This window comes from Dama dama, chromosome 8 (assembly GCF_033118175.1).
Source record: "Dama dama isolate Ldn47 chromosome 8, ASM3311817v1, whole genome shotgun sequence".
NCBI lineage: Eukaryota > Metazoa > Chordata > Mammalia > Artiodactyla > Cervidae > Dama > Dama dama.
In genome coordinates this window covers 36,565,390-36,588,166 of record NC_083688.1, presented here as the reverse complement: position 1 = coordinate 36,588,166, position 22,777 = coordinate 36,565,390, and the positions used below count along the sequence as shown (strand labels likewise).

Below are 22,777 nucleotides of genomic sequence, written 5' to 3'. Positions count from 1 at the left end.
TTTCTTCCAAGTTGTCCATTTTATTGGCATAGAGCTGCTGGTAGTAGTCTCTTATGATCCTTTGTATTTCAGTGTTGTCTGTTGTGATCTCTCCATTTTCATTTCTAATTTTGTTAATTTGGTTCTTCTCTCTTTGTTTCTTAATGAGTCTTGCTAATGGTTTGTCAATTTTGTTTATTTTTTCAAAAAACCAGCTTTTAGCTTTGTTGATTTTTGCTATGGTCTCTTTAGTTTCTTTTGCATTTATTTCTGCCCTGATTTTTAAGATTTCTTTCCTTCTGCTAACCCTGGGGTTCTTCATTTCTTCCTTCTCTAGTTGCTTTAGGTGTAGAGTTAGGTTATTTATTTGGTTTTTTTCTTGTTTCTTGATGTAAGCCTGTAATGCTATGAACCTTCCCCTTAGCACTGCTTTTACAGTGTCCCATAGGTTTTGGGTTGTTGTGTTTTCATTTTCATTCATTTCTATACATATAGTGTTGGAAGTTCTGGCCACAGCAATCAGAGCAGAAAAAGAAGTAAAAGGAATCCAGATAGGAAAAGAAGAAGTGAAACTCTCACTGTTTGCAGATGACATGATCCTCTACATAGAAAACCCTAAAGACTCTACCAGAAAATTACTAGAGCTAATCAATGAATATAGTAAAGTTGCAGGATATAAAATTAACAGACAGAAATCCCTTGCATTCCTATATACTAACAATGAAAAAACAGAAAGAGAAATTAAAGAAACAATACCATTCACCATTGCAACAAAAAGAATAAAATACTTAGGAGTATATCTACCTAAAGAAACAAAAGACCTATACATAGAAAACTATAAAACACTGATGAAAGAAATCAAAGAGGACACAAACAGATGGAGAAACATACCGTGTTCATGGATTGGAAGAATCAATATTGTCAAAATGGCTATTCTACCCAAAGCAGTCTATAGATTCAATGCAATCCCTATCAAGCTACCAACGGTATTTTTCACAGAACTAGACCAAAGAATTTCACAATTTGTATGGAAATACAAAAAACCTCGAATAGCCAAAGTAATCTTGAGAAAGAAGAATGGAACTGGAGGAATCAACCTGCTTGACTTCAGATTCTACTACAAAGCCACAGTCATCAAGACAGTATGGTACTGGCACAAAGACAGAAATATAGATCAGTGGAACAGAATGGAAAGCCCAGAGATAAATCCACGGACCTATGGACACCTTATCTTTGACAAAGGAGGCAAGGATATACAATGGAAAAAAGACAACCTCTTTAACAAGTGGTGCTGGGATAACTGGTCAACCACTTGTAAAAGAATGAAACTAGAACACTTTCTAACACCATACACAAAAATAAACTCAAAATGGATTAAAGATCTAAATGTAAGACCAGAAACTATAAAACTCCTAGAGGAGAACATAGGCAAAACACTTTCCGACATAAATCACAGCAAGATCCTCTATGACCCACCTCCCAGAATATTGGAAATAAAAGCAAAACTAAACAAATGGGACCTAATGAAACTTAAAAGCTTTTGCACTACAAAGGAATCTATAAGTAAGGTGAAAAGACAGCCTTCAGATTGGGAGAAAATAATAGCAAATGAAGAAACAGACAAAGGATTAATCTCAAAAATATACAAGCAACTCCTGAAGCTCAATTCCAGAAAAATAAATGACCCAATCAAAAAGTGGGCCAAAGAACTAAACAGACATTTCTCCAAAGAAGACATACAGATGGCTAACAAACACATGAAAAGATGCTCAACATCACTCATTATTAGAGAAATGCAAATCAAAACCACAATGAGGTACCATTACACGCCAGTCAGGATGGCTGCTATCCAAAAGTCTACAAGCAATAAATGCTGGAGAGGGTGTGGAGAAAAGGGAACCCTCTTACACTGTTGGTGGGAATGCAAACTAGTACAGCCGCTATGGAAAACAGTGTGGAGATTTCTTAAAAAACTGGAAATAGAACTGCCATATGACCCAGCAATCCCACTTCTGGGCATACACACTGAGGAAACCAGATCTGAAAGAGACACGTGCACCCCAATGTTCATCGCAGCACTGTTTATAATAGCCAGGACATGGAAGCAACCTAGATGCCCATCAGCAGATGAATGGATAAGGAAGCTGTGGTACATATACACCATGGAATATTACTCAGCCATTAAAAAGAATTCATTTGAACCAGTCCTAATGAGATGGATGAAACTGGAGCCCCTTATACAGAGTGAAGTAAGCCAGAAAGATAAAGAATGTTAAGGCATACTAACACATATATATGGAATTTAGAAAGGTGATAACGATAACCCTATATGCAAAACAGAAAAAGAGACACAGAAATACAGAACAGACTTTTGAACTCTGTGGGAGAATGTGAGGGTGGGATATTTCAAAAGAACAGCATGTATACTATCTATGGTGAAACAGATCACCAGCCCAGGTGGGATGCATGAGACAAGTGCTCGGACCTGGTGCATTGGTAAGACCCAGAGGAATTGGGTGGAGAGGGAGGTGGGAGCGGGGATCGGGATGGGGAATACGTGTAGATCTATGGCTGATTCATATCAATGTATGACAAAAAAAAATAATAATAATAAAAATGATTATGTATAAAAAAGAAAAAAGAAAAAAAAATAAATAAAGAGAATGAATCTTACTGAAAAGGAGAACAAAGGAAATTATTTGGAGGACAACACAACGCTGCTGAAGTGACTCTATAATCCAAGGGTATTTTTCCCCTCAGGAGAGAACAATCCAATACCTGGCACTAGTGGTGAAGAACCTGCCTGCCAATGCAGGAGATGTAAGAGACACCGGAGGAGGAGGAGAAAACCCGGGAAGGAAAAACATTTCAATGAGAGACAAGGCTAAGTTTTCCCACAGAGCTGTGGGTACACCTAGGAAACTCCAGAAACAGGATACAATAAGCCGCTGTCAAGTACCATCATAACTGTCACAAAAATTATCAACAAATGTCAACATATAATTTTGAAATGGCATTTTTACAAGTGGGGTAGTACCAGATAAGGACACAAATCACACTCCTTTAGATTTCTAACTGGAAGCTTTTGTTCAGAGAACAATAAAAATTTCCAAAAGGATAGCGTAGGGCCACTGTGTAATAGGCAGATAGTACAATTTGACTCTAAAATAAACTAAATAATTGAGGAGAGGGAAGAAATGAGGGGGTTTTTAAGGCTTACACATTTCTCCATTTCCACTGCCACTGTCTTATTCCAGGCTTTTTTCTGCCAGAATTCCTCCTATACCCTTGTAACTGTCTCCCCCTCATTCACACTTTTTTCCATCCAGTCCCTTCTAATCTTTCAGGAAAACAAATCTGGTCTTGTTTTACCCTTTCCTCCCATGCCTGAACTGCTTAAAATCTCTCAAAGCCTTCTCATTGCTCTTGAGAAAAATACTTAAATCCTTAATGGAAAAGGCCCTGATTGGTCTGCTCTCTCAGCCTCCTCATGTGTCACGTTCCCTCTTCTTCCCTGTGTTCCAGCCACATTGCCTCTTTTAATTCCAAATAACTCACACTTGCTCCAGTACAAGACCTACTTTATGTAATATCTGCTTCCAGGCATTTTCTCACATCCTCCTTCACTTAGGTAATTTCCAATAACCATTTGGCTCTCAATTCAAAAGTTAGTACCTCAGGCAAGTCTTTGAGCCCTTGCATAGTCTCTCCAAAGACAAAGTCAAATTACCTTATGAGTTCTTTTCTTCATAGTATTTTTCATGATGCCAATTTTACAACTATTTGTGTTACTATCTGATTAGTATGTTTTTCCTTTTCTAAAACTGTAAGTAATACAGAGGCTATGTTTTAACTTTTTATCGGAAGTTCCTGACACTATACTTGGCATACGACAGTTCAGTTCAGTTCAGTTCAGTCGCTCAGTTGTGTCCAACTCTGCTGCCCCATGAACCGCAGCACGCCAGCCCTCCCTGTCCATCACCAACTCCCGGAGTCCACCCAAACTCATGTCCATTGAGTCGATGATGCCATCCAACCATCTTATCCTCTGTCATCCCCTTCTCCTCCTGCCCTCAATCTTTCCCAGCATCAGGGTCTTTTCAAATGAGTCAGCTCTTTGCATCAGGTGGCCAAACTATTGGAGTTTCAGCTTCAACATCAGTCCTTCTAATGAACACCCAGGCCTGACCTCCTTTAGGATGGACTGGTTAGATCTCCTTGCAGTCCAAGGGACTCTCAAGAGTCTTCTCCAACACCACAGTTTAAAAGCATCAGTTCTATGGCACTCAGCTTTCTTCACAGTCCAACTCTCACATCCATACATGACCACTGGAAAAACCATAGCCTTGACTAGACGGACCTTTGATGGCAAACTAATGTCTCTGTTTTTTAATATGCTGTCTAGGTTGGTCATAACTTTCCTTCCAAGAAGTAAGAGTCTTTTAATTTCATGGCTGCAGTCACCATCTGCAGTGATTTTGGAGCCCCCCCAAATAAAGTCTGTCACTGTTTCCACTGTTTCCCCATCTATTTGCCATGAAGTGATGGGACCGGATGCCATGATCTTAGTTTTCTGAATGTTGAGTTTTAAGCCAACTTTTTCACTCTCCTCTTTCACTTTCATCAAGAGGCTCTTTAGCTCTTCTTCACTTTCTGCTATAAGGGTGGTGTCATCTGCATATCTGAGGTTATTGATATTTCTCTCGGCAATCTTGATTCCAGCTTGTGCTTCCTCCAGTGCAGCGTTTCTCATGATGTACTCTGCATATAAGTTAAATAAGCAGGGTGACAATATACAGCCTTGACGTACTCCTTTTCCTATTTGGAACCAGTCAATGCTCAATAAATATTTATAGAATGAATGGAGAAATATACACACATGTGATTTTCAGATTTATCACTCCAGCTCTGTGCTTTGCACAGGGTATGTATATTACATCACAGAATGTGAATGTGTTAGTTGTTCAGTCATGTTAGACTCCTTGCAACTCCATGGATTGTAGCTCACCAGGCTCCTCTGTCCATGGAATTCTCCAGGCAAGAATATTAGAGTGGGTTGCCATTTCCTTCTCCAGGGGATCTTCCAGAATGAGGGATTGAATCCAGGTCTCCTGCATTGCAGGCAGATTCTTTACCATCTGAGCCACTAGGGAAGCCTATAACTTATATGGGAAGCATATAACACTACAAACCTTACCTAAATAGTTTCGTGAATGAGTAAACATGGAACATTATAGTTTAAGAGCCAAAAGAAGCTCTAAATAGAAGGTTATAAGAGAGCATTTAGAAAAATAAGACATATTTACACTGCCTTGAGTTCCATTCTAAATCTCTTAACTTTCACTTAACAACAGTTAGTTTCTGATAGTAAGCTATGATGTACCTTATTTTATCTTAGAATCATATATGCCCATTATAAATGTATAAGTCTAATAAAGCAGATGAGAGCTGTAAGATATTTTGATTTGTAAAAGAGAAAGCATGGATAAAGTTTAAATTTTTTCTTCTAATTTAAAAAGTGCAAAATGACCAAGAGTTTTACCAAAGAAAATATTCCAAAAGTCATGAGTTCATGTTTTATTAACACTGCCTAATTTTTCTAATAGTAATGACTTTCTGATATAACTGATTGTCTATTGCAATTCTAGAAAATCTTAGCAGTTAAGATATTTATGAATAACAACAGGCATTCAATTTACTTTTACAGAGTATAAATGGAATTTTCAAGTGAATTTTTTTAATTAAAATTTTACTCTGATTACTACAGAAACCAAAGGCCCAGAAGTGAAGCATTTAATCTTTTAACTTATATTTGAATATTAATTCCTACCAAAATAAATTTCTGCAAATGTTGTTCATTGTTCATGGGCTTATAGGGACATATATTTGATAAGTTCTTTGTGTCGTCTTGGTGGTGGAGAAAATGGTGAATAAATAAGGAAGAACAGTCTAATTTCAATCTATTTTACAATAAACTCAATGAAAGATAGTCCAGGATTTTTAGTAACTTGTTCAAGTATTTCATAACTTTTTGCCTAAGCCAAGCTGTATTCTTAGAAGGACTGAAATAATTATAATTATTATAATTAATGCCATGCTCAAATGATGTTAGTAAATAAGAAACTTTTGGGCCTGGCTATAAATTTAGAAAGTTAAAACCACAAAAACACAGACAAGATTTCATAAAGTTATTTTTATCTTCTAATCTCAAGAAATAGCAGCAGAAAACAAGTATTCAACACAGAATTTTAAAATACTGTTTTAGTACTTTTCAACATTTCCCCCACATTCATATACTCATAATAAACACACTTAAGAAAAGCAGAACTCCACATGGAGAAGAAAATTAGAATGTGTATTATCTAAGAGATTACGACAGCCTGCCAGTTCTCAATCTACTCTCATACACAAATACCCATACTTGCTATATGGGGCTGAAGAGTGTTGTCACAATATATACATCTACCAGGAACCTCAGATTGTGACCCTACTTGGAAATACAGACTTTCAGGTCTAATTAATGAGGTAAAATTATGTCAGAGTGGATTAGGGTGGCCCTAAATCCAGTCACTGATGTTCTTATAAGAAGAGACAAAGAGTTCAGGAAGAGATCCCAGGGAATAACATCCACACATGTGAAGACAGAGGAGAAATGTCTATAAGCCCAAAATGCCAAAGACTGCCAGGAAGCCAGGAAAACGCAAGGAAGGATTCTGCCCTAAATCTTCAGAAACAGTATGGCCCTGCTTGACACCTTGATTTTCAACATCTAGCCTCCAGAACTGTGGAAGAAAAAAATATCTCCTATATTAAGTCACACACTTTGTGCTGATTTGTTATAAGATCCTTATGAAACTGACATATTCATAAAGTATATGCCTAAGAATCACTATTTTTGCATAATTTGTAATCTCTATTTCAAGTCTACTTTTCATCTTTTGGAGTTTCTTGATGACCTCAATCTATAGCAGCTAAAGTAGGCGGCAACTTTTTCCAAACCTTCCCTGATGCCCAGAGTCCTGCCAATAGTTGAATTTACTATCTTTCTTTTTCTTGATAATATTTGGAGAAATGAACACATTATTTACTCAGATATACTCAATGATATTTTAAAGAAATTACATAAGATAGGACCTTATAGAAACTCACTAAAATGGCCTCGTAAGGGAATTACTTGTCTTCCACATGGCAAAAACAAGCATCTCTCTCAAATGACCAGTGGATCAAGATCCAGGCATTATCTACTACATACAGAGAAAACAGTGCCTTAACCAGCCCATTTTCCCTACTCTAGGAATTAAGTAGGAAAATTACAACCCCCCCATTCACTTAAAAATACAAGTCTCTTCTACTATAGCAACAAGAAAATGCTGAAATACACTGTAAAATGACCTTCTAAATTAGATCTCTGGTTCCTCTGCCTTTTCTAAATCCAGTTTGAACATCTGGACGTTGTTGGTTCACGTACTGTCAAAACCTCAGTTGGAGAATTTTGAGCATTATTTTGCTAGCGTGTAAATGAGTGCAATTGTGCAGTAGTTTGAGCATTCTTTGGGATTGCCTTTCTTTCGGATTGGGATGAAAACTGATGTTTTGCAGTTCTATGGCCACTGCTGAGTCTTCCAAATATGTTGGCATATTGAGTACAACACTTACATTTGGTTGTTATTGTTGATAACAGCATCATCTTTTGGGATTTGAAATACCTCAGCTGGAATTGCATCACTTCCACTAGCTTTGTTTGCAGTGATGCTTCCTAAGGGTCAGTTGACTTCACACTCCAGGATGTCTGGTTCTAGGTGAGTGATCACATCATCCTGGTTATCTGGGTCATTAAGATTTTTGTATAGTTCTGTATATTCTTGCCACCTCTTCTTAATATCTTCTGCTTCTGTTAGGTCCATACCGTTTCTGTCCTTTATTGTGCCCATCTTTGCATGAAATGTTCCCTTGGTATCTCTAATTTTCTTGAAGAGATCTCTAGTCTTTCCCGTTCTATTATCTTCTTCTATGTGTGGATCATGACAAACTGTGGAAAATTCTTCAAGAGATGGGAGTACCGGACCACCTTACCTGCCTCCTGAGAAATCTGTATACAGGTCAAGAAGCAACAGTTAGAACCAGACATGGAACAACAGACTGGTTCCAAATTGGGAGAGGAGTACGTCAAGATGGTATATTGTCTTGTCACCTGCTTATTTAACTTATATGCAAAGTACATCATGAGAAATGCCAGGCTGGATGACGCACAAGTGGAATCAAGATTGCTGGGAGAAATATCAATAACCTCAGATATGCAGATGACACCACCCTTACGGCAGAAAGTGAAGAAGAAATAAAGAGCCTCTTGATGAAAGTGAAAGAGGAGAGTGAAAAAGCTGGCTTAAAACTCAACATTTAGAAAACTAAGATCATGGCATCCGGTCCCATCACTTCATCACAAAGGATGAGGAAACAATGGAAACAGTGACAGACTTTATTTTTGGGGGCTCCAAAATCACTGCAGATGGTGACTGCAGCCATGAAATTAAAAGACGCTTGCTCTTTGGAAGAAAAGCTATGACCAACCTAGGCAGCAATGAAAAAGCAGAGACATTATTTTGCCAACAAAGGTCTGTCTAGTCAAAGCTATGGTTTTTCCAGTATGGATGTGAGAGTTGGACCATAAAGAAGACTGAGCGCCAAAGAACTGATGCTTTTGAACTGTGGTATTGGAGAAGACTCTTGAGAGTCCCTTGGGCTGCAAGGAGATCGAACCAGTCCATCCTAAAGGAAATCAGTCCTGAATATTCACTGGAAGGACTGATGCTGAAGCTGAAACTCCAATACTCTGGCCACCTGATGCAAAGAACTGACTCACTGGAAAAGACCTTGATGCTGGGAAAGATTGAAGGTGGGAGGAGAAGGGGATGACAGAGGATGAGATGGTTGGATGGCATCACCAACTCTATGGACCTAAGTTTGAGTAAACTCTGGGAGTTGGTGATGGACAGGGAGGCCTGGCGTGCTACAGTCCATGGGGTTGCAAAGTGTCAGATGCGACTGAGCGACTGAACTGAACTAAAAAAAATTAAGATATTTACCTACTCTGAAAAATTAAGTTACATCTTTATGCAGCCATTAAAATGGAAAAGCAATATTTTAAGTATAAAAAGCTTCAGATATACTACTGAAATAACATACAAAACTTCTAGTAGAGCTCAACAATGAAAATTATGTATGATAGGAAGGAAATATATTCTGAACAATACAAGTGATTTCCACTTTCTTCTTGATAGCTCATGAATTTTTAAGTTATTGTATAATGAACTTGTATTAATTTTATAAGAACACCAAAATGTCATCTATAATTGCAGTCTTTTTTGGCATTAGGAACTTGCAGTACATTTTGAAGTGGCTGTTCGAGAATAAGAGACTTAGGAGACATATGGATTTTGTTTGGGTCCTGATTCTAATAAATTGTCCATAAAAAGATGATTTTGAGACAACTGGCAAAATATGAATATGGACAGAGAATTTTATGATAGTGATATATTATGACTAAAATATTATAATAATAAAAAATAAGCAGATGACAACAACATGGTGGGTATGTTGAAAAAAAGTTTATCAAAGAAACAAATGAAAGTCTTACAGTTAAAATATCAGTAAAAATTTTTTTAAGTCCATAGGAAAAAAATATATCAGGAAGAGAAATAGCTGAAATGAGTAGCAAAATCTTGAGAACTATTTAAGCTAGGAATAAGCTGATTCACTTCTGTATGCTTTCTGTATGTTCAAGTTTTATATAATAAAGGTTGAGAGGAAAAGAGATCAAATATTGTAGAGCCATCTGCCATTCCCATCTCTGGCTCTTAATTTCAAGAGGACTTTTTAGAGTATAAAGGCAAGGAGACTAGGAAGCCAATATGAGAGTTATATTTTTTCTGAATGTGAAGTGCAAGTGGCTCAGTTGTGTCCAACTCTTTGCAACCCTATGGACTATACAGTCCATGGAATTCTCTAGGCCAGAATACTGGAGTGGGTAGCCTTTCCCTTCTCCAGGGGATCTTCCCAACCCAGGATCAAACCCAGGTCTCCCACATTGCAGGCGGATTCTTTACCAGCTGAGCCACAAGGGAAGCCCAACAACATTGGAGTAGGTAGCCTATCCCTTTTCCAGCAGATCTTCCCGGCTCAGGAATCGAACCGGAGTCTCCTGCATTGCAGGCAGATTCTTTACCAACTGAGCTATCAGGGACATAAAATCTATCAAACGTTTCTAACTAACCTATAGTTTGGGAGTTCAGCTCAGATTCTTCACTATAATTTCTGAGCTGTTTTTCTGACATATGGAATATAGTTTGAAATTGAGACTTTCTAACATTTCACTATTTTTTTTTTCATTTTAAAGGAAAATTTGCAAAGAGAAAAAATCTGAAAAATTCTAAAATATTTTTTTAAATCCTCGCATCTAAACACAAATATAGCATTAGAAAAAATTTGATTTTTCTCCTTTAAGTCTCTTTTTGCTCCCCTATAAAATCACACCCCTACGAGTGTGAGGGTCTAAGGGTCTAAGACCCTACGAGGGTCTACGGCTGTTGCTGTTCAGCTGGTAAGTCGTGTCTGACTCTGTGACGCCATGGTATCACAATGATTGTGGTATCCCGAGTTTTCCTACCTGACATTCTAAAGGAAGTAAATTCCTATATGACCACATCTTTTTAATACAGATCATTTTTTAAATAGTTACATGACATGTCTTCAGTGGTTGTATCACAATTTAAACATTTCCTATAACACTAAGTTTAAGACTTACATTAATAGAGGTTAAAAGGGAAAAGTATAAGTTTACAAAAGAAAATAAATCCTATTGGCATTACTTTAAAAACACATCAGGAGACATTTTATTTCCTTATTGATATTGTACATCTAGCTGATACAATATTTAATGTCACAGAAACTCAAAATTATGTTTGAAAACTTCAGCCTAGAATTTGCTAACCGTTTTCTCATAACAGAGAAGTGACTATTGAAAATATTATGAGGGTAAGAGAATTACTTTATATGTGATTAGTTTATCAGTTCAGCTGCAGTTTTCAATTATGATGCCCAATGAGAAAGAATCATTACATTTTGTGAGATAATTATCATTTGTGGAAATAAATAGCATGACAATGATTCACTGGAATTTAATTTCATATCATATTCTGGGACCCATTAAAGCAAAACAACAACAACAACAACAACAATTCTAGACATTATTTCAAGTAGAAATTCACTTTCCCAGAGGTAATACCCCATGGGGTAAATGAAGATGCACTTACAGCACTTTATCTTCATGTATGAGATCTAAAAACAAATAACCATCTCTATGAAGATAAAATGTAACGCTTCTTTGTTTGAAGAGTCAGTCTTTTCAGCTGCTCAGTTCCAGGTGACTCATCTGAAACCCTGCTGCCAAGATTAATAAAGCTAAGGAAACAACCCTGACTTCTGGGAGACACTGCAATTAAATAAGAGTTGGGGGTTGGGAATAAATGAACAAAAAGTGGGCAAAACAGCTGCCCTGAAAAATAATTAACCAAGTGAATTTACTTTAGACATAAGAACAGATCATTAGGGTATTATAAAAATTATCTTAAATACTTAGAAAAAATTGTATCACACATTAAGTTCTATGTGGTCCACAAAAAATAATAATACAGAATAGGTAACCAAACTTTAAAAAATCCAAATTTAAATTTCTTAGACCTAATTATATATATATATATATATATATGATATGATGTGATATAAAGCTAGAATGAGAACGCTTTATTAGAAGCACTGATGAGTTTACTTATCATAAGTAAGCCCAAGTATACAGAATACAGCTGAAACTGCAAACACTTCTTAAATAACCAAAAAAGATCTCAATGAGTCCATGGATGAAAGCTCACTCCTATTACTATTAAGAGAGAGGACTTATCTTTTACTTCAGAATCTCTTATTATAGGACAGGTACTTCTACCATCTGACTTTGTTTATCTGATTTTCTAGTCCAGAGTTAAATTAAATGAGAGGAAGCAGAATTGCAGGAGGCAGCATGAGATTAACAACATATCAATCTGACTATGACACAGAAAAAGCAAACAAGTACAAAATATTTTGGGAAGAATGCTGATTACCTGTATGAAATCCTAAAAGATATTTCATTCATTCAAAAAGTATTTATTCATGTCCATGTTATGACTCTTGATCTAGATGTCAAGAAAATAGCAGTTAAGACAGACCAGAAAAATTCCTACTGTCGCGGAGCTTACATTGTCATCCAGGAAGGTAGATAATAAAAAAGTAAAAAACAAGAATAAAATTATATAACACTTCTCTCATTTGATCCTCACAATAACCCAACAAGCAAACTATTTGCATTTTAACTGTGATCTAGAAAGTTGCTTAAAATCACAATGCTACCAAGTTCTACAGTTGGGACTGATCTCAGACCCATCTAATTTCAGAACTATTTAACAATGCAATGAGTTTTCTTCATAGCACTTGACCAGGATTTTAATTTTATTTTTTTATTTAAAATTTTTCTTCACATTTTGTCTGTGGCATGTGGGATCTTACTTCCCTGACCAGGGATCTAATCTCAGCTCCCTGCCTTGGAAGCACAGACTTCCATCTGCTAGACTGTCAAGGAAGTCCCACCAGGATTTTTTTTTTTTTTTCCAGTATTTACTTTAAAATTTTTATTTACGTATTTATTTGCTTGTGCCAGGTCTTAGCTGTGGCACACAGAAGCTTTTAGTTTCAGTGTGGGGGATCTAGCTGCCTAACCAGGGATTGAACCAGGGTCCCCTGCATGGAAAGCATGGAATCTTTGTCACTAGACCACCAGGGAAGTCCCAGGATTTTAAATTACACATTTATTTGTGTGGTTCTTCAGCTGATACCATTTTTACCCAGTTAGACTCTATACCATAAGGTCAGAGACCACACCTGGTTTTGTTCAACATCATAACCCAATCCAATCCAATGCCCGGCACCTTGTATCACTCGGGATGTATTTGCTGACTATGAAGTGAATTCTTTCATTGATATACAATTATTAATCTTGACAGTCTGTGAGGATGTGGACACAGGGTTGAGCCTGAGTTATCAAAGAAAAACTAAGTTCAGAAGCCCCCAAGAAAGGCAATGTGTAATAAATTTGGCTTAGTTCTTACCAAATGGCTTATTCAAAAGTTTTTGACACTTGAGTAGAATCATCATTCCTCCTATTGTCTTGGGTACTTCTTTCCATAATAAATTCTATATTATGCTTTAAAGTTAATAAAATGTGTTGAGTAATTTCTCTTTATTCACTAAATCTCTAGATATAAGCTAACATAAAACATCCAAAGCAAAGAACAATAGTGATGTTACAAAGAGATATATATTTTAAGCTGTATTGAGATCTGTTTTTCATTTTTCATTTGTTTGAAAAAATGGAATTCTTTACAAATAAACATTTGATTGAAGACTATTAGCACTAGAAATTACTTTAGAAAATATTTGTATCCCAGTAAATTTAGAATAAAAAAAGTGCAATGTAAAGAAATTAACTGACTTGCCCAAGGTCACAAAATGTTGAAAACAAAAAGTACATGAAAAAAGTATATATGTATTTCCATAATCTCAAGTTACCCACAAACCACTAAATTAAAAGCCACTATAACTAAGCATAAACAAAAGTTAATACCTTTTGGGGGGGAGAAAGGAGATTAAATGTCCCAAGGCAGTCTTTTAGAGAAGGTATGTTTTCCTAATGTAATATGAAAATAAAATGTAATAGGAGAAAAAAAGCCAATAGTGTGTTTATCCTCAATTTAAGAGTACTTGGTTTAATTACAGTAAAGTAATGCTCAAAATTCTACAAGCCAGATTTCAATAGTACATGAACCGTGAATGTCCAGATCATCAACCTGGATTTAGAAAAGGTAGAGGAACCAAAGATCAAATTGCCAACATCTGCTGTATCATCAAAAAAGCAAGTGAGTTCCAGAAAAACATCTACTTCTGTTTTATTGACTATGCCAAAGCCTTTGACTGTGTGAACCACAACAAACTGTGGAAAATTCTGAAAGAGATGGGAATACCAGACCGCCTGACCTGCCTCCTGAGAAATCTGTATGCAGGTTAGGAAGCAACAGTTAGAACTGGACATGGAACAACAGACTGCTTCCAAATAGGAAAAGGAGTACATCCAAGGCTGCATATTGTCACCCTACTTATTTAACTTATATGCAGAGTACATCATGAGAAACGCTGGGCTAGAGGAAGCACAAGCTGGAATCAAGATTTCTGGGAGAAATATCAATAACCTCAGATACGCAGATGACACCAGCCTTATGGCAGAAAGTGAAGAAGAACTAAAGAGCCTCTTGATGAAAGTGAAAGAGGAGAGTGAAAAAGTTGGCTTAAAACTCAACATTCAGAAAACTAAGATCATGGCATCTGGTCCCATCACTTCATGGCAAATAGATGGGGAAACAGTGACAGACTTTATTTTGGGGGGCTGCAAAATCACTGCAGGTGGTGACTGTAGCCATGAAATTAAAAGACTCTTGCTCCTTGGAAGGAAAGTTATGACCAACGTAGATAGCATATTAAAAAGCAGAGACATTACTTTGCCAACAAAGGTCCGTCTGGTCAAAGCTATGGTTTTTTCCAGTAGTTATGTATGGATGTGAGAGCTGGACTATAAAGAAAGCTGAGCACTGAAGAATTGATGCTTTTGAGCTGCGGTGTTGAAGACTCTTGAGAGTCCCTTGGACTGCAAGGAGATCCAACCAGCCCATCCTAATGGAAATCAGGCCTGAATATTTACTGGAAGGACTGATGCTGAAGTTGAAACTCCAATACTTTTGCCACCTGATGCGAAGAACTGACTCATTGCAAAAGACCCTGATGCTGGGAAAGACTGAAGGCAGGAGGAGGGGATGACAGAGGATGAGATGGTTGGATGGCATCACCGACTCAATGGACATGAGTTTGAGTAAACTCCAGGAGTTGGTGATGGACAGGGAGGCCTGGCGTGCTGCAGTCATGGGGTCGCAAAGAATCGGGACACGACTGAACGACTGAACTGAACTAACTGAAGAAAGAAGGTACCTTCCCCGAAAGAGAATCTGCATTTGACTTTGCATCTATCTTGTAGTGTCATCCATTATAGAATCATTTTAAACTAGGGATTCCTTGATGACTCACTGATGGAAATTTGGACTGAAAATCCATGTCAAATCCCTATAATGTTCACATTATTTCAATGTAGGTTTGCTATTTTAAGGCAACTCTCCCCATGGTGCCCCAGGAGTGGAAAAAGGGAAACAGTTTGTTTTTTTAAATGAAGTATAGTTGATTTACAATGTTGTGCTTCTGATATGCAGCAAATAATATGAAAAAGAATATATATATACATATATTTATATATACAAATATATATATTTACAATATATATACATATACAAAGGAACACATATACATATATATATATAGGCAAGGCCATGGGCTTTGATTTATCATCCTCTAACCCAAGCTATTAAAACCTCACTTGATTTTTCTGAATCTGGCCTCTTCTCTTTCCACACAAAGCTACCAAAACCTCAGCCTGATATTTGTCAGAATTTGGTCTCAGACAAAGCAGACTGCTGTGCCTTGTTTAATTTTCTGGGCTCTTGCTTTTTTTTTTTAACTTTTGGTTTAGAAATGTTAACAGCATTCAATAATTTCTCATTTAAAAAGTAAACAATTGAAAAAGAAACTTTTATTCAATCCACCAATTCCCCTTCTGGGTACATATGCAGAAAACAAAAAGCTGGGACCTCAACAGATATTTGTATACCCCTGTTCACAGAAGCATTATTCACACTAGCCAAAAGGTAGAAGCAACCCAAAAGTTCACCCAAGTATCAATGGGTAAACAAGACAGCAACTCAGAGCCTGAGGGCTGTGGGGGAATCTGTTCTTAGAGACTGGATGACTGCCTGGCTGAGTGCAGGCCTAACTGCCCCCCTCTCTCCCTAACAGGTTCTGAGCTGAGGCATGAGACTGGGGATGCAGGAGTGGCCTACCCTGCTTCACTGAACAGCCTGTTTTCAGGGAGGAGGAAGGGGGAGACATCTATCAATATATTGGGTGAGGGGGCTTGGGGGTGTCAGAGAGGCAAGTGTCTTGTGTTACTATGTCAATAAACTGATTTAAAATTTAAAACAATGTTCATACATAAAGTAGAATTTTATTCCCTTAAAAAGGGAATGTTGACATATGCTACAATATGGATGAACCTTGACAACATTATGCTAAGTGAAACAAGGCAATCACAAATGGACAAAAACTATATGATTTCATTTATATAAAATACCTAGCATAGTCAGCCTCATAGAGATATAAAATAGAACGGTGGTTGCTAAGAACCAGGAAGAAGGAAGAATGTAGAGGTATCATTTAATAGATACAGAGTTTCAGTTTAGGAAGATGAAAAAATTTCTGGAGATGGATGATGGAGACTATTGACAAAAATGTGAATCACTTAATGCTCCTAGAACTTAAAAATGGTTAAAATGGTAAATTTTATGGTATGTACATTTTACCAGAATTTTTAAAATTCTTACTCAAAAGAATTTTCTTACCTTCACATTTACTTTAATTCAAAAAGTGAATAGTAAGTGCTTTGTGGTTTGAATACCATTAAACAGAGTAAGCCCTTACTCTTGAAAATCTCTAAGTTTAAAAGATGTTTTGTTCATATTAAACTACATGTAAAGGAAAAAAATATCAAGAATATTGGAAAAACACAGAAAGATGCGAGAAATAAAACTAGGCCTCACTTGACATGGGCTTCCCTTGTGGCTCAACTGGTAAAGAATCCTCCTGCAATGTGGGAGACCTGGGTTTGATCCCTGGGTTGGGAAGATCTCCTGGCAAAGGGAAAGGCTACCCACTCCAGTATTCTGGCCTGGAGACTTCCTTGGGGTCGTAAAGAGTCGGACATGTGACTTTCACTTTCATTTGACATTTTACTCCCAGTCAGAAGCTTCACAAAAAATAAATTTTACATTGCTTCAATATAGATATCTCTTAAATTAAAACTTTTCCATATATTACTATAATGTGAAATTATATATTTGATTAATTTTTAAAATCTATGATAATACTCTTAAATATGAGTAATGTAAAATAATCTGTTAAATTATTTTACATTACTTTCTCCTGTCATAAGGTTCCTCCATAATTTTGTGGTATGTATCTCTACATTTCCCATCTGCAGCTCTTTCTCTTCTCTTTATTTTAATAAAGATGTTTACATAAACACCTTCCTTCTTAAAAACAAAAACACCTTCCTTGACTTTGTGCATTCATTTTATTTCAGCCTTTACAGTCAGCACCCTTGAAAATACAGTCTGGACTCCTCTCTATTTCATCTCCTCTTCCGTTCATAATCAACTCTTATTTCTGTCATGTCATACTACATATTCTTGCTAAAGTCTCAACTGACAAAACCAAGAGATATTTTTTAGTACCTCTCTTTGGTATCTAACACAATGACCACATATCCTCAAAATTTTCTTTCAGTGTTATTATTTTCTTATCTGTAATATATTCTAGTTTCTATGTTCCTGGTTAATATATTATAGTATATACTATCATAAATATAATTTTTACAAAATTTTTTATGACATCTGGAGTATCCCCCAAATCGTTTGTTTCATATAGCAGTTTACTATTATCTGGTAACAAGACTTATTAAACTTAAAGATCAATTAGGCATTTAAAAAACTTAACAGTCTAAATTCTCTCATCTTCTCTCAGAGTTGATGAAAGGGAGCTGTGTTACATTTTCTAGCAAATGTTAGAAAATAAATATTATAATCTCTCCTTAATGTGAAAATAAGTGATTTTTGAGAAAAAACTCATGTATAAAGTATTTGGAAAAAAGTGTTCATTGTTGTCAAAAATAAACACATTAGTAAAAACAAAATTAATTAAAACACATACATTAACACATTTCAAAATGCTGGAGGGCAAAATTTTACCTGCTCTTAAATCTATCAAATAATTTTAGGTTTTCAACCTGTTACAAACTTTCAGAAATAATCTTTCAAATTAGTTTGTAGGAACAACTACTTAACATCAGGAAAGATGGCAATTACTAGCTGATTTCAATAAGAACCTTTTGACTATATAAAAGATAAGACTGAAAAAGTATCATGATTTGGTAAACATAGCCAATGTTACATTTCTTTCATTTGGATTTGTATATTTTTATGAAGTACGTTTTTCAACTATGACAGCTATTAAAACCAAATATTCAAACAACCCCACACAATTCCACTATTATTATATGGTATTTTAAACAATTACATGTTTAACCTGCTAAACTGTTTAGGCCATTTAAAAGTGAAGATTTTGTCTTCTTAATCATTGTGTTCCTAGGACTTTAACTATAGGCATACAGCAACAGTTAAGCAATAAATACTTTGTGAATAAATGGTCAAAAATATATGCAAGTACATTAAGATGAAAATTAGTACACACATACACACACACACCACACCCACATAAGTATAACAGCATAAGGCTTAGTTAGGTAAACAAAATGTTATCTAAAATTGACACAGCCCCAAATCACAATTTGATGGTGCTTAGTGGCTCAATTTGTAATTATGACTTTTTTAATGAGGAAATGTTCTCATAAATGAAAATATTATTATTTGAACACATTAGAATCTTTACTTTCAAGAGAATCATCAGTGATACAAGGATTGAATATAAAGTCAACAAAAATAAAAGTAAAACCAACAGAATAACTGTTTCCATAATAGAATAATGTAAAAATGACCCTGCACATACAAAACTGTAAAGCTATTAAAAATTACTTTCAAAACAACAAATTAGAAATAAAAGTAACAGCATTTTTAAGACTTAGTTTATATCCACTAGTCTCATTAAGAATCTGATAGCTGTGAAGTAATTAGCCTCCAACTAATAAAAAAAAATAAATTAAAAAAAAAATAATAAATGAAAGGACCAACTCTGGAAAAAAAAAAAAAAAAGAATCTGATAGCTACTCAGCATAATTTTCACTGTGGTATAAATTTTCCTTTCTTGTTATTTTTAATTTAATAATAAATCACATATAATTATTAATATGAATATTTCCAATACTAAATTACACTTAATTCTTTATGGTACTTAAGGCAAAGAAGCCCACATTACAATCTTATATGAAAAAAATTAGATGCACAAAATAATATTTTAGTAGGTTTTTAATTCTAATTTATCTTTAAAATGAAAGATTAAAAGAGAAAAGTAAGCAAAATAAAGGGCACAAATGCTGTTCCCAAAAGAGGATTCATAGTATCTATATTTTTTGCTAACATGACATAATAAATTGCTAAGGATTATAGGAATTACCATATTAACTACATTTAGTAAAAAATTTATCTTACAAAAGCTGAATTACATAATGACTCATTTACAAAATGAGTAAACTTAGGCTCAACTTTATGGATGGTATCTACCAATCAGTCTTCCATGCCCAAACTATATATAGAATCTTTTATTAAAATGCATTGCAACGGCAGTATGGAGCTGAAGACTACAAAATGTACAAAATGGAAGGCATATTAAATATGGCAGTACTTCTGAAGCAAATGATAGCACTGTTTTTCTTTTTTAAGAAACATTAAAAAGCTTCCCGGAAAGCTTTCGTCCTCATTCTCAGGTTTACAGTTCCCTTAGTTATAAAAGTTTTATGTTATCTAAAAATGTATCCATGGTTTATGGATTGTACTCTAATAATGCTTAAGAAAAAAGAGAAGTTACAATACTTAAAAGATCAAAACAAAATAAAAATAAAACAAGCAAAGCCAAACTGAGAAGTAACACTAACCCACTGATACCTACCTCCTGGAAATGCCATTAGCCAGACATTTATGGCTACACGATTTAGAAGAGAGGGGTGATGATGTAGGGGACAAGTTGAGAGGGGCAATCAAACTATTGATGATTTCAGTCAACTGTGCACTCTGCAAGAAAATAGTAAACCTTTTACTGCTGCTAACAAGAGATACAGTTAAATCTCAGAACTTCAGTGCCTATTAAAGTTTAACCTCTCATGAAACAAGTAAATGTTTGTTTTAGTAAACAGTTTACTCTATAAAGACAATTTATACCATTACTGATTTTTCCATTTATTATAAATACATCTACATTTTTAAGTACTCCTCTTTTTCCATATCCATTTTTGCTCAGTTCCTTTGTCTACTCATCCTAGCCTCTAAAACACCGAAATTCAGCTGATAGCATCTATAAAATGCTTCCTTTGAGGTAGCCAAATTAATAATAACAAACTCATAACTATAATTTATTAAATGCCATCTATATGCCAGGCACTAAATTAAGCTCTAAACATAGATTACTGCTAATCTTTACAACTAACCTGCAAAGTAGATAATATTAAAACTACTGATACTGCTATTATTAAAATCAATTACAGACGAGGAAGCTGAAGAAAAGCTAGATCAAGCTGCTCGATCAAGGATTATAAAATTGGTATGGTGTGGAGCTAGGACAACTCGGTGCTCTGTGACAACCTACAGGTACGGGATGGGACGGGTAGGAAAGAGGTTCAAGAGAAAGGGGCCATATATATATATATATGTATATATACATATATATATACACATACATATATACTTATGGCTGATTCATGTTGTATGACAGAAATCAATACATTATAAAGCAATTATCCTCAAATTAAAAATAAATTTAAAAGGAAAAGAAATGGATCTAGAATTCAAGCTTAGGCTTCCTTCTCAAATTTTTTCCTAATTTGAATATACCAGTTTTTTCAGATACCCCAAATTTTCATTCACTCTTATCCAAAATTTACATGTAACCTATTTGTAATATATAATAAATATTAATTATTCTCAAAACAATCACATATAACAATTGTAATATGCATAAGCCATATAAATGGAAACAATACATTTCTACCAAAGAATGACACCTTTTTCATTACACATGTAATCTACTATAGTTCATTACAGAAAAAAGGGAAAGTATGAAGAGGTTTCAAAAATGAAAAGAAAATAACCTGTAATAATATTTCACAGAGAAAACCATTGCTAATTATCTTTTGCTAATTATATATCCATTACTAATTATATATCCATCTTCCAAGACAAAATTTTTTATTTTGAATATTTATGAGTTTTTCATAAGAGGATTTAAATATCAGAAAAAGTTTTAGAATCAAAGTGATTTATCAGAGATTTATTAAGACTATTTCCACGATCATTTTTTAATGAAATAATCCACATTCCAATGTTATCTTTCACTAAAACCTTCTGTCAATAAATCAATCAAATACCCCACTCAGATCTGTTAAGTGGTACCCTAGTTCTTTCTCCGTGAAAAAAGTTCAATGATGAGCAATTTTGTTAGAAAACAAGTTTCCAACCCTAGTATAATGAGTTATCACCCTATAGCTATGTGCCAATGCTTAACATATTATATTTAAATAACTTTAATTACATCACTATTATAACAGACTAGATATACTAAATATTTTAATTGTACTTAATGTCAAATGACCAACTTCAATAACCAATGTCTTAAGAAATTGATATTCTTAAGAAACACATTTAAGTAGAACAGTTTACAAAATCCATTCAAAGTCATTTCAAGCCACTCATACTTCACATTACCTGTTTTTCTATATTGCGAAGAAGCAGCGTAGGGCTACTTGGTGACATTTCAAAATCTTGTTCTGGTAAAGGATCTTGACTCTCTTGAGGGATCTGGGGATTCCCAGAAGTGTTTAAGGAAGCTGGTTGGTCTGCAAATTGTACTTGCTTTTTCAATATGTCTTTTGAAAGTCGACATTCTTCTAAGATCACTATCCCCTAGACAAACAGCAATTAAAGAGTTGCAATGAAAACAAATTGATTGCTGGAAGAACTTTAATGTTACAATGCACGTGAACCATGCTTTTTATTATTCCCGGGAAATCAGAAAATAGTTGGAAGTACTAGTTTTAAGTGTTAACATTTTTTTAAATTATTTATTTAAATTGGAGGCTAATTACTTTACAATGGGTGTACATGTGTCCCCCGTCCTGAACCCCACCCCTACCTCCCTCCCCATCCCATCCCTCAGGGCTGTTCCAGTGCACCGGCTTTGAGTGCCCTGTTTCATGCATCAAACTTGGACGGAAGTACTAGTTTAACTCTGTAAAAAAGTCACAGATCTAAATTAAAACAAAGTGAAAGTGAAGTCGCTCAGTCGTGTTCAACTCTCGCAACCCCTTGGACTATACAGCCTACCAGGCTCTTCTGTCCATGGGATTCTCCAGGCAAGAATACTGGAGTGGGTTGCCATTTCCTTCTCCAGAGGATCTTCCCCACCCAGGGATTGAACCCGGGTCTCCCGCACTGCAGGCAGATGCTTCACCCTCTGAGCCACCAGGGAAGCCCAAACTAAAATAACATATGTATATTTGATGGATTAGCCTTGTAAAGAACTGTCATAAATTATATATAAGTGATTGCCTTTCTTATTGGTTTTAGTTATTAGCATTAAAAGCATGATACATTCAGAATAAAGAAAAAGTTGGAAGAAATGATGCTGAAGTTCCAATACTTTGGCCACCTGATGCGAAGAGCCAACTCACTGGAAAAGACCTTGATGCTAGGAAAGATTGAGGGCAGGAGGAGAAGGGGACGACAGAGGATGAGAGGGTGGATGGCATTACTGACTCAATGGACATGAGTTTGAGCAAACT

General features: G+C 35.4%; 1 protein-coding gene across 7 annotated transcripts in view; it reads right to left on the bottom strand.

Annotated features, from left to right (window-relative positions):
• The window catches only part of KANSL1L (KAT8 regulatory NSL complex subunit 1 like), a 126,683-nt gene that overhangs the window by 43,102 nt on the left and 60,804 nt on the right, over nt 1-22,777 (bottom strand). For all 7 annotated transcript variants that reach the window (XM_061148852.1, XM_061148853.1, XM_061148846.1 and 4 more), the window contains 2 exons: nt 21,702-21,899; nt 19,894-20,015 (listed from right to left, as the gene is read on the bottom strand). In XM_061148852.1, coding sequence (XP_061004835.1) covers nt 19,894-20,015; nt 21,702-21,899 — 320 coding nt within the window. The remainder of the gene's footprint in view (nt 1-19,893; nt 20,016-21,701; nt 21,900-22,777) is intronic.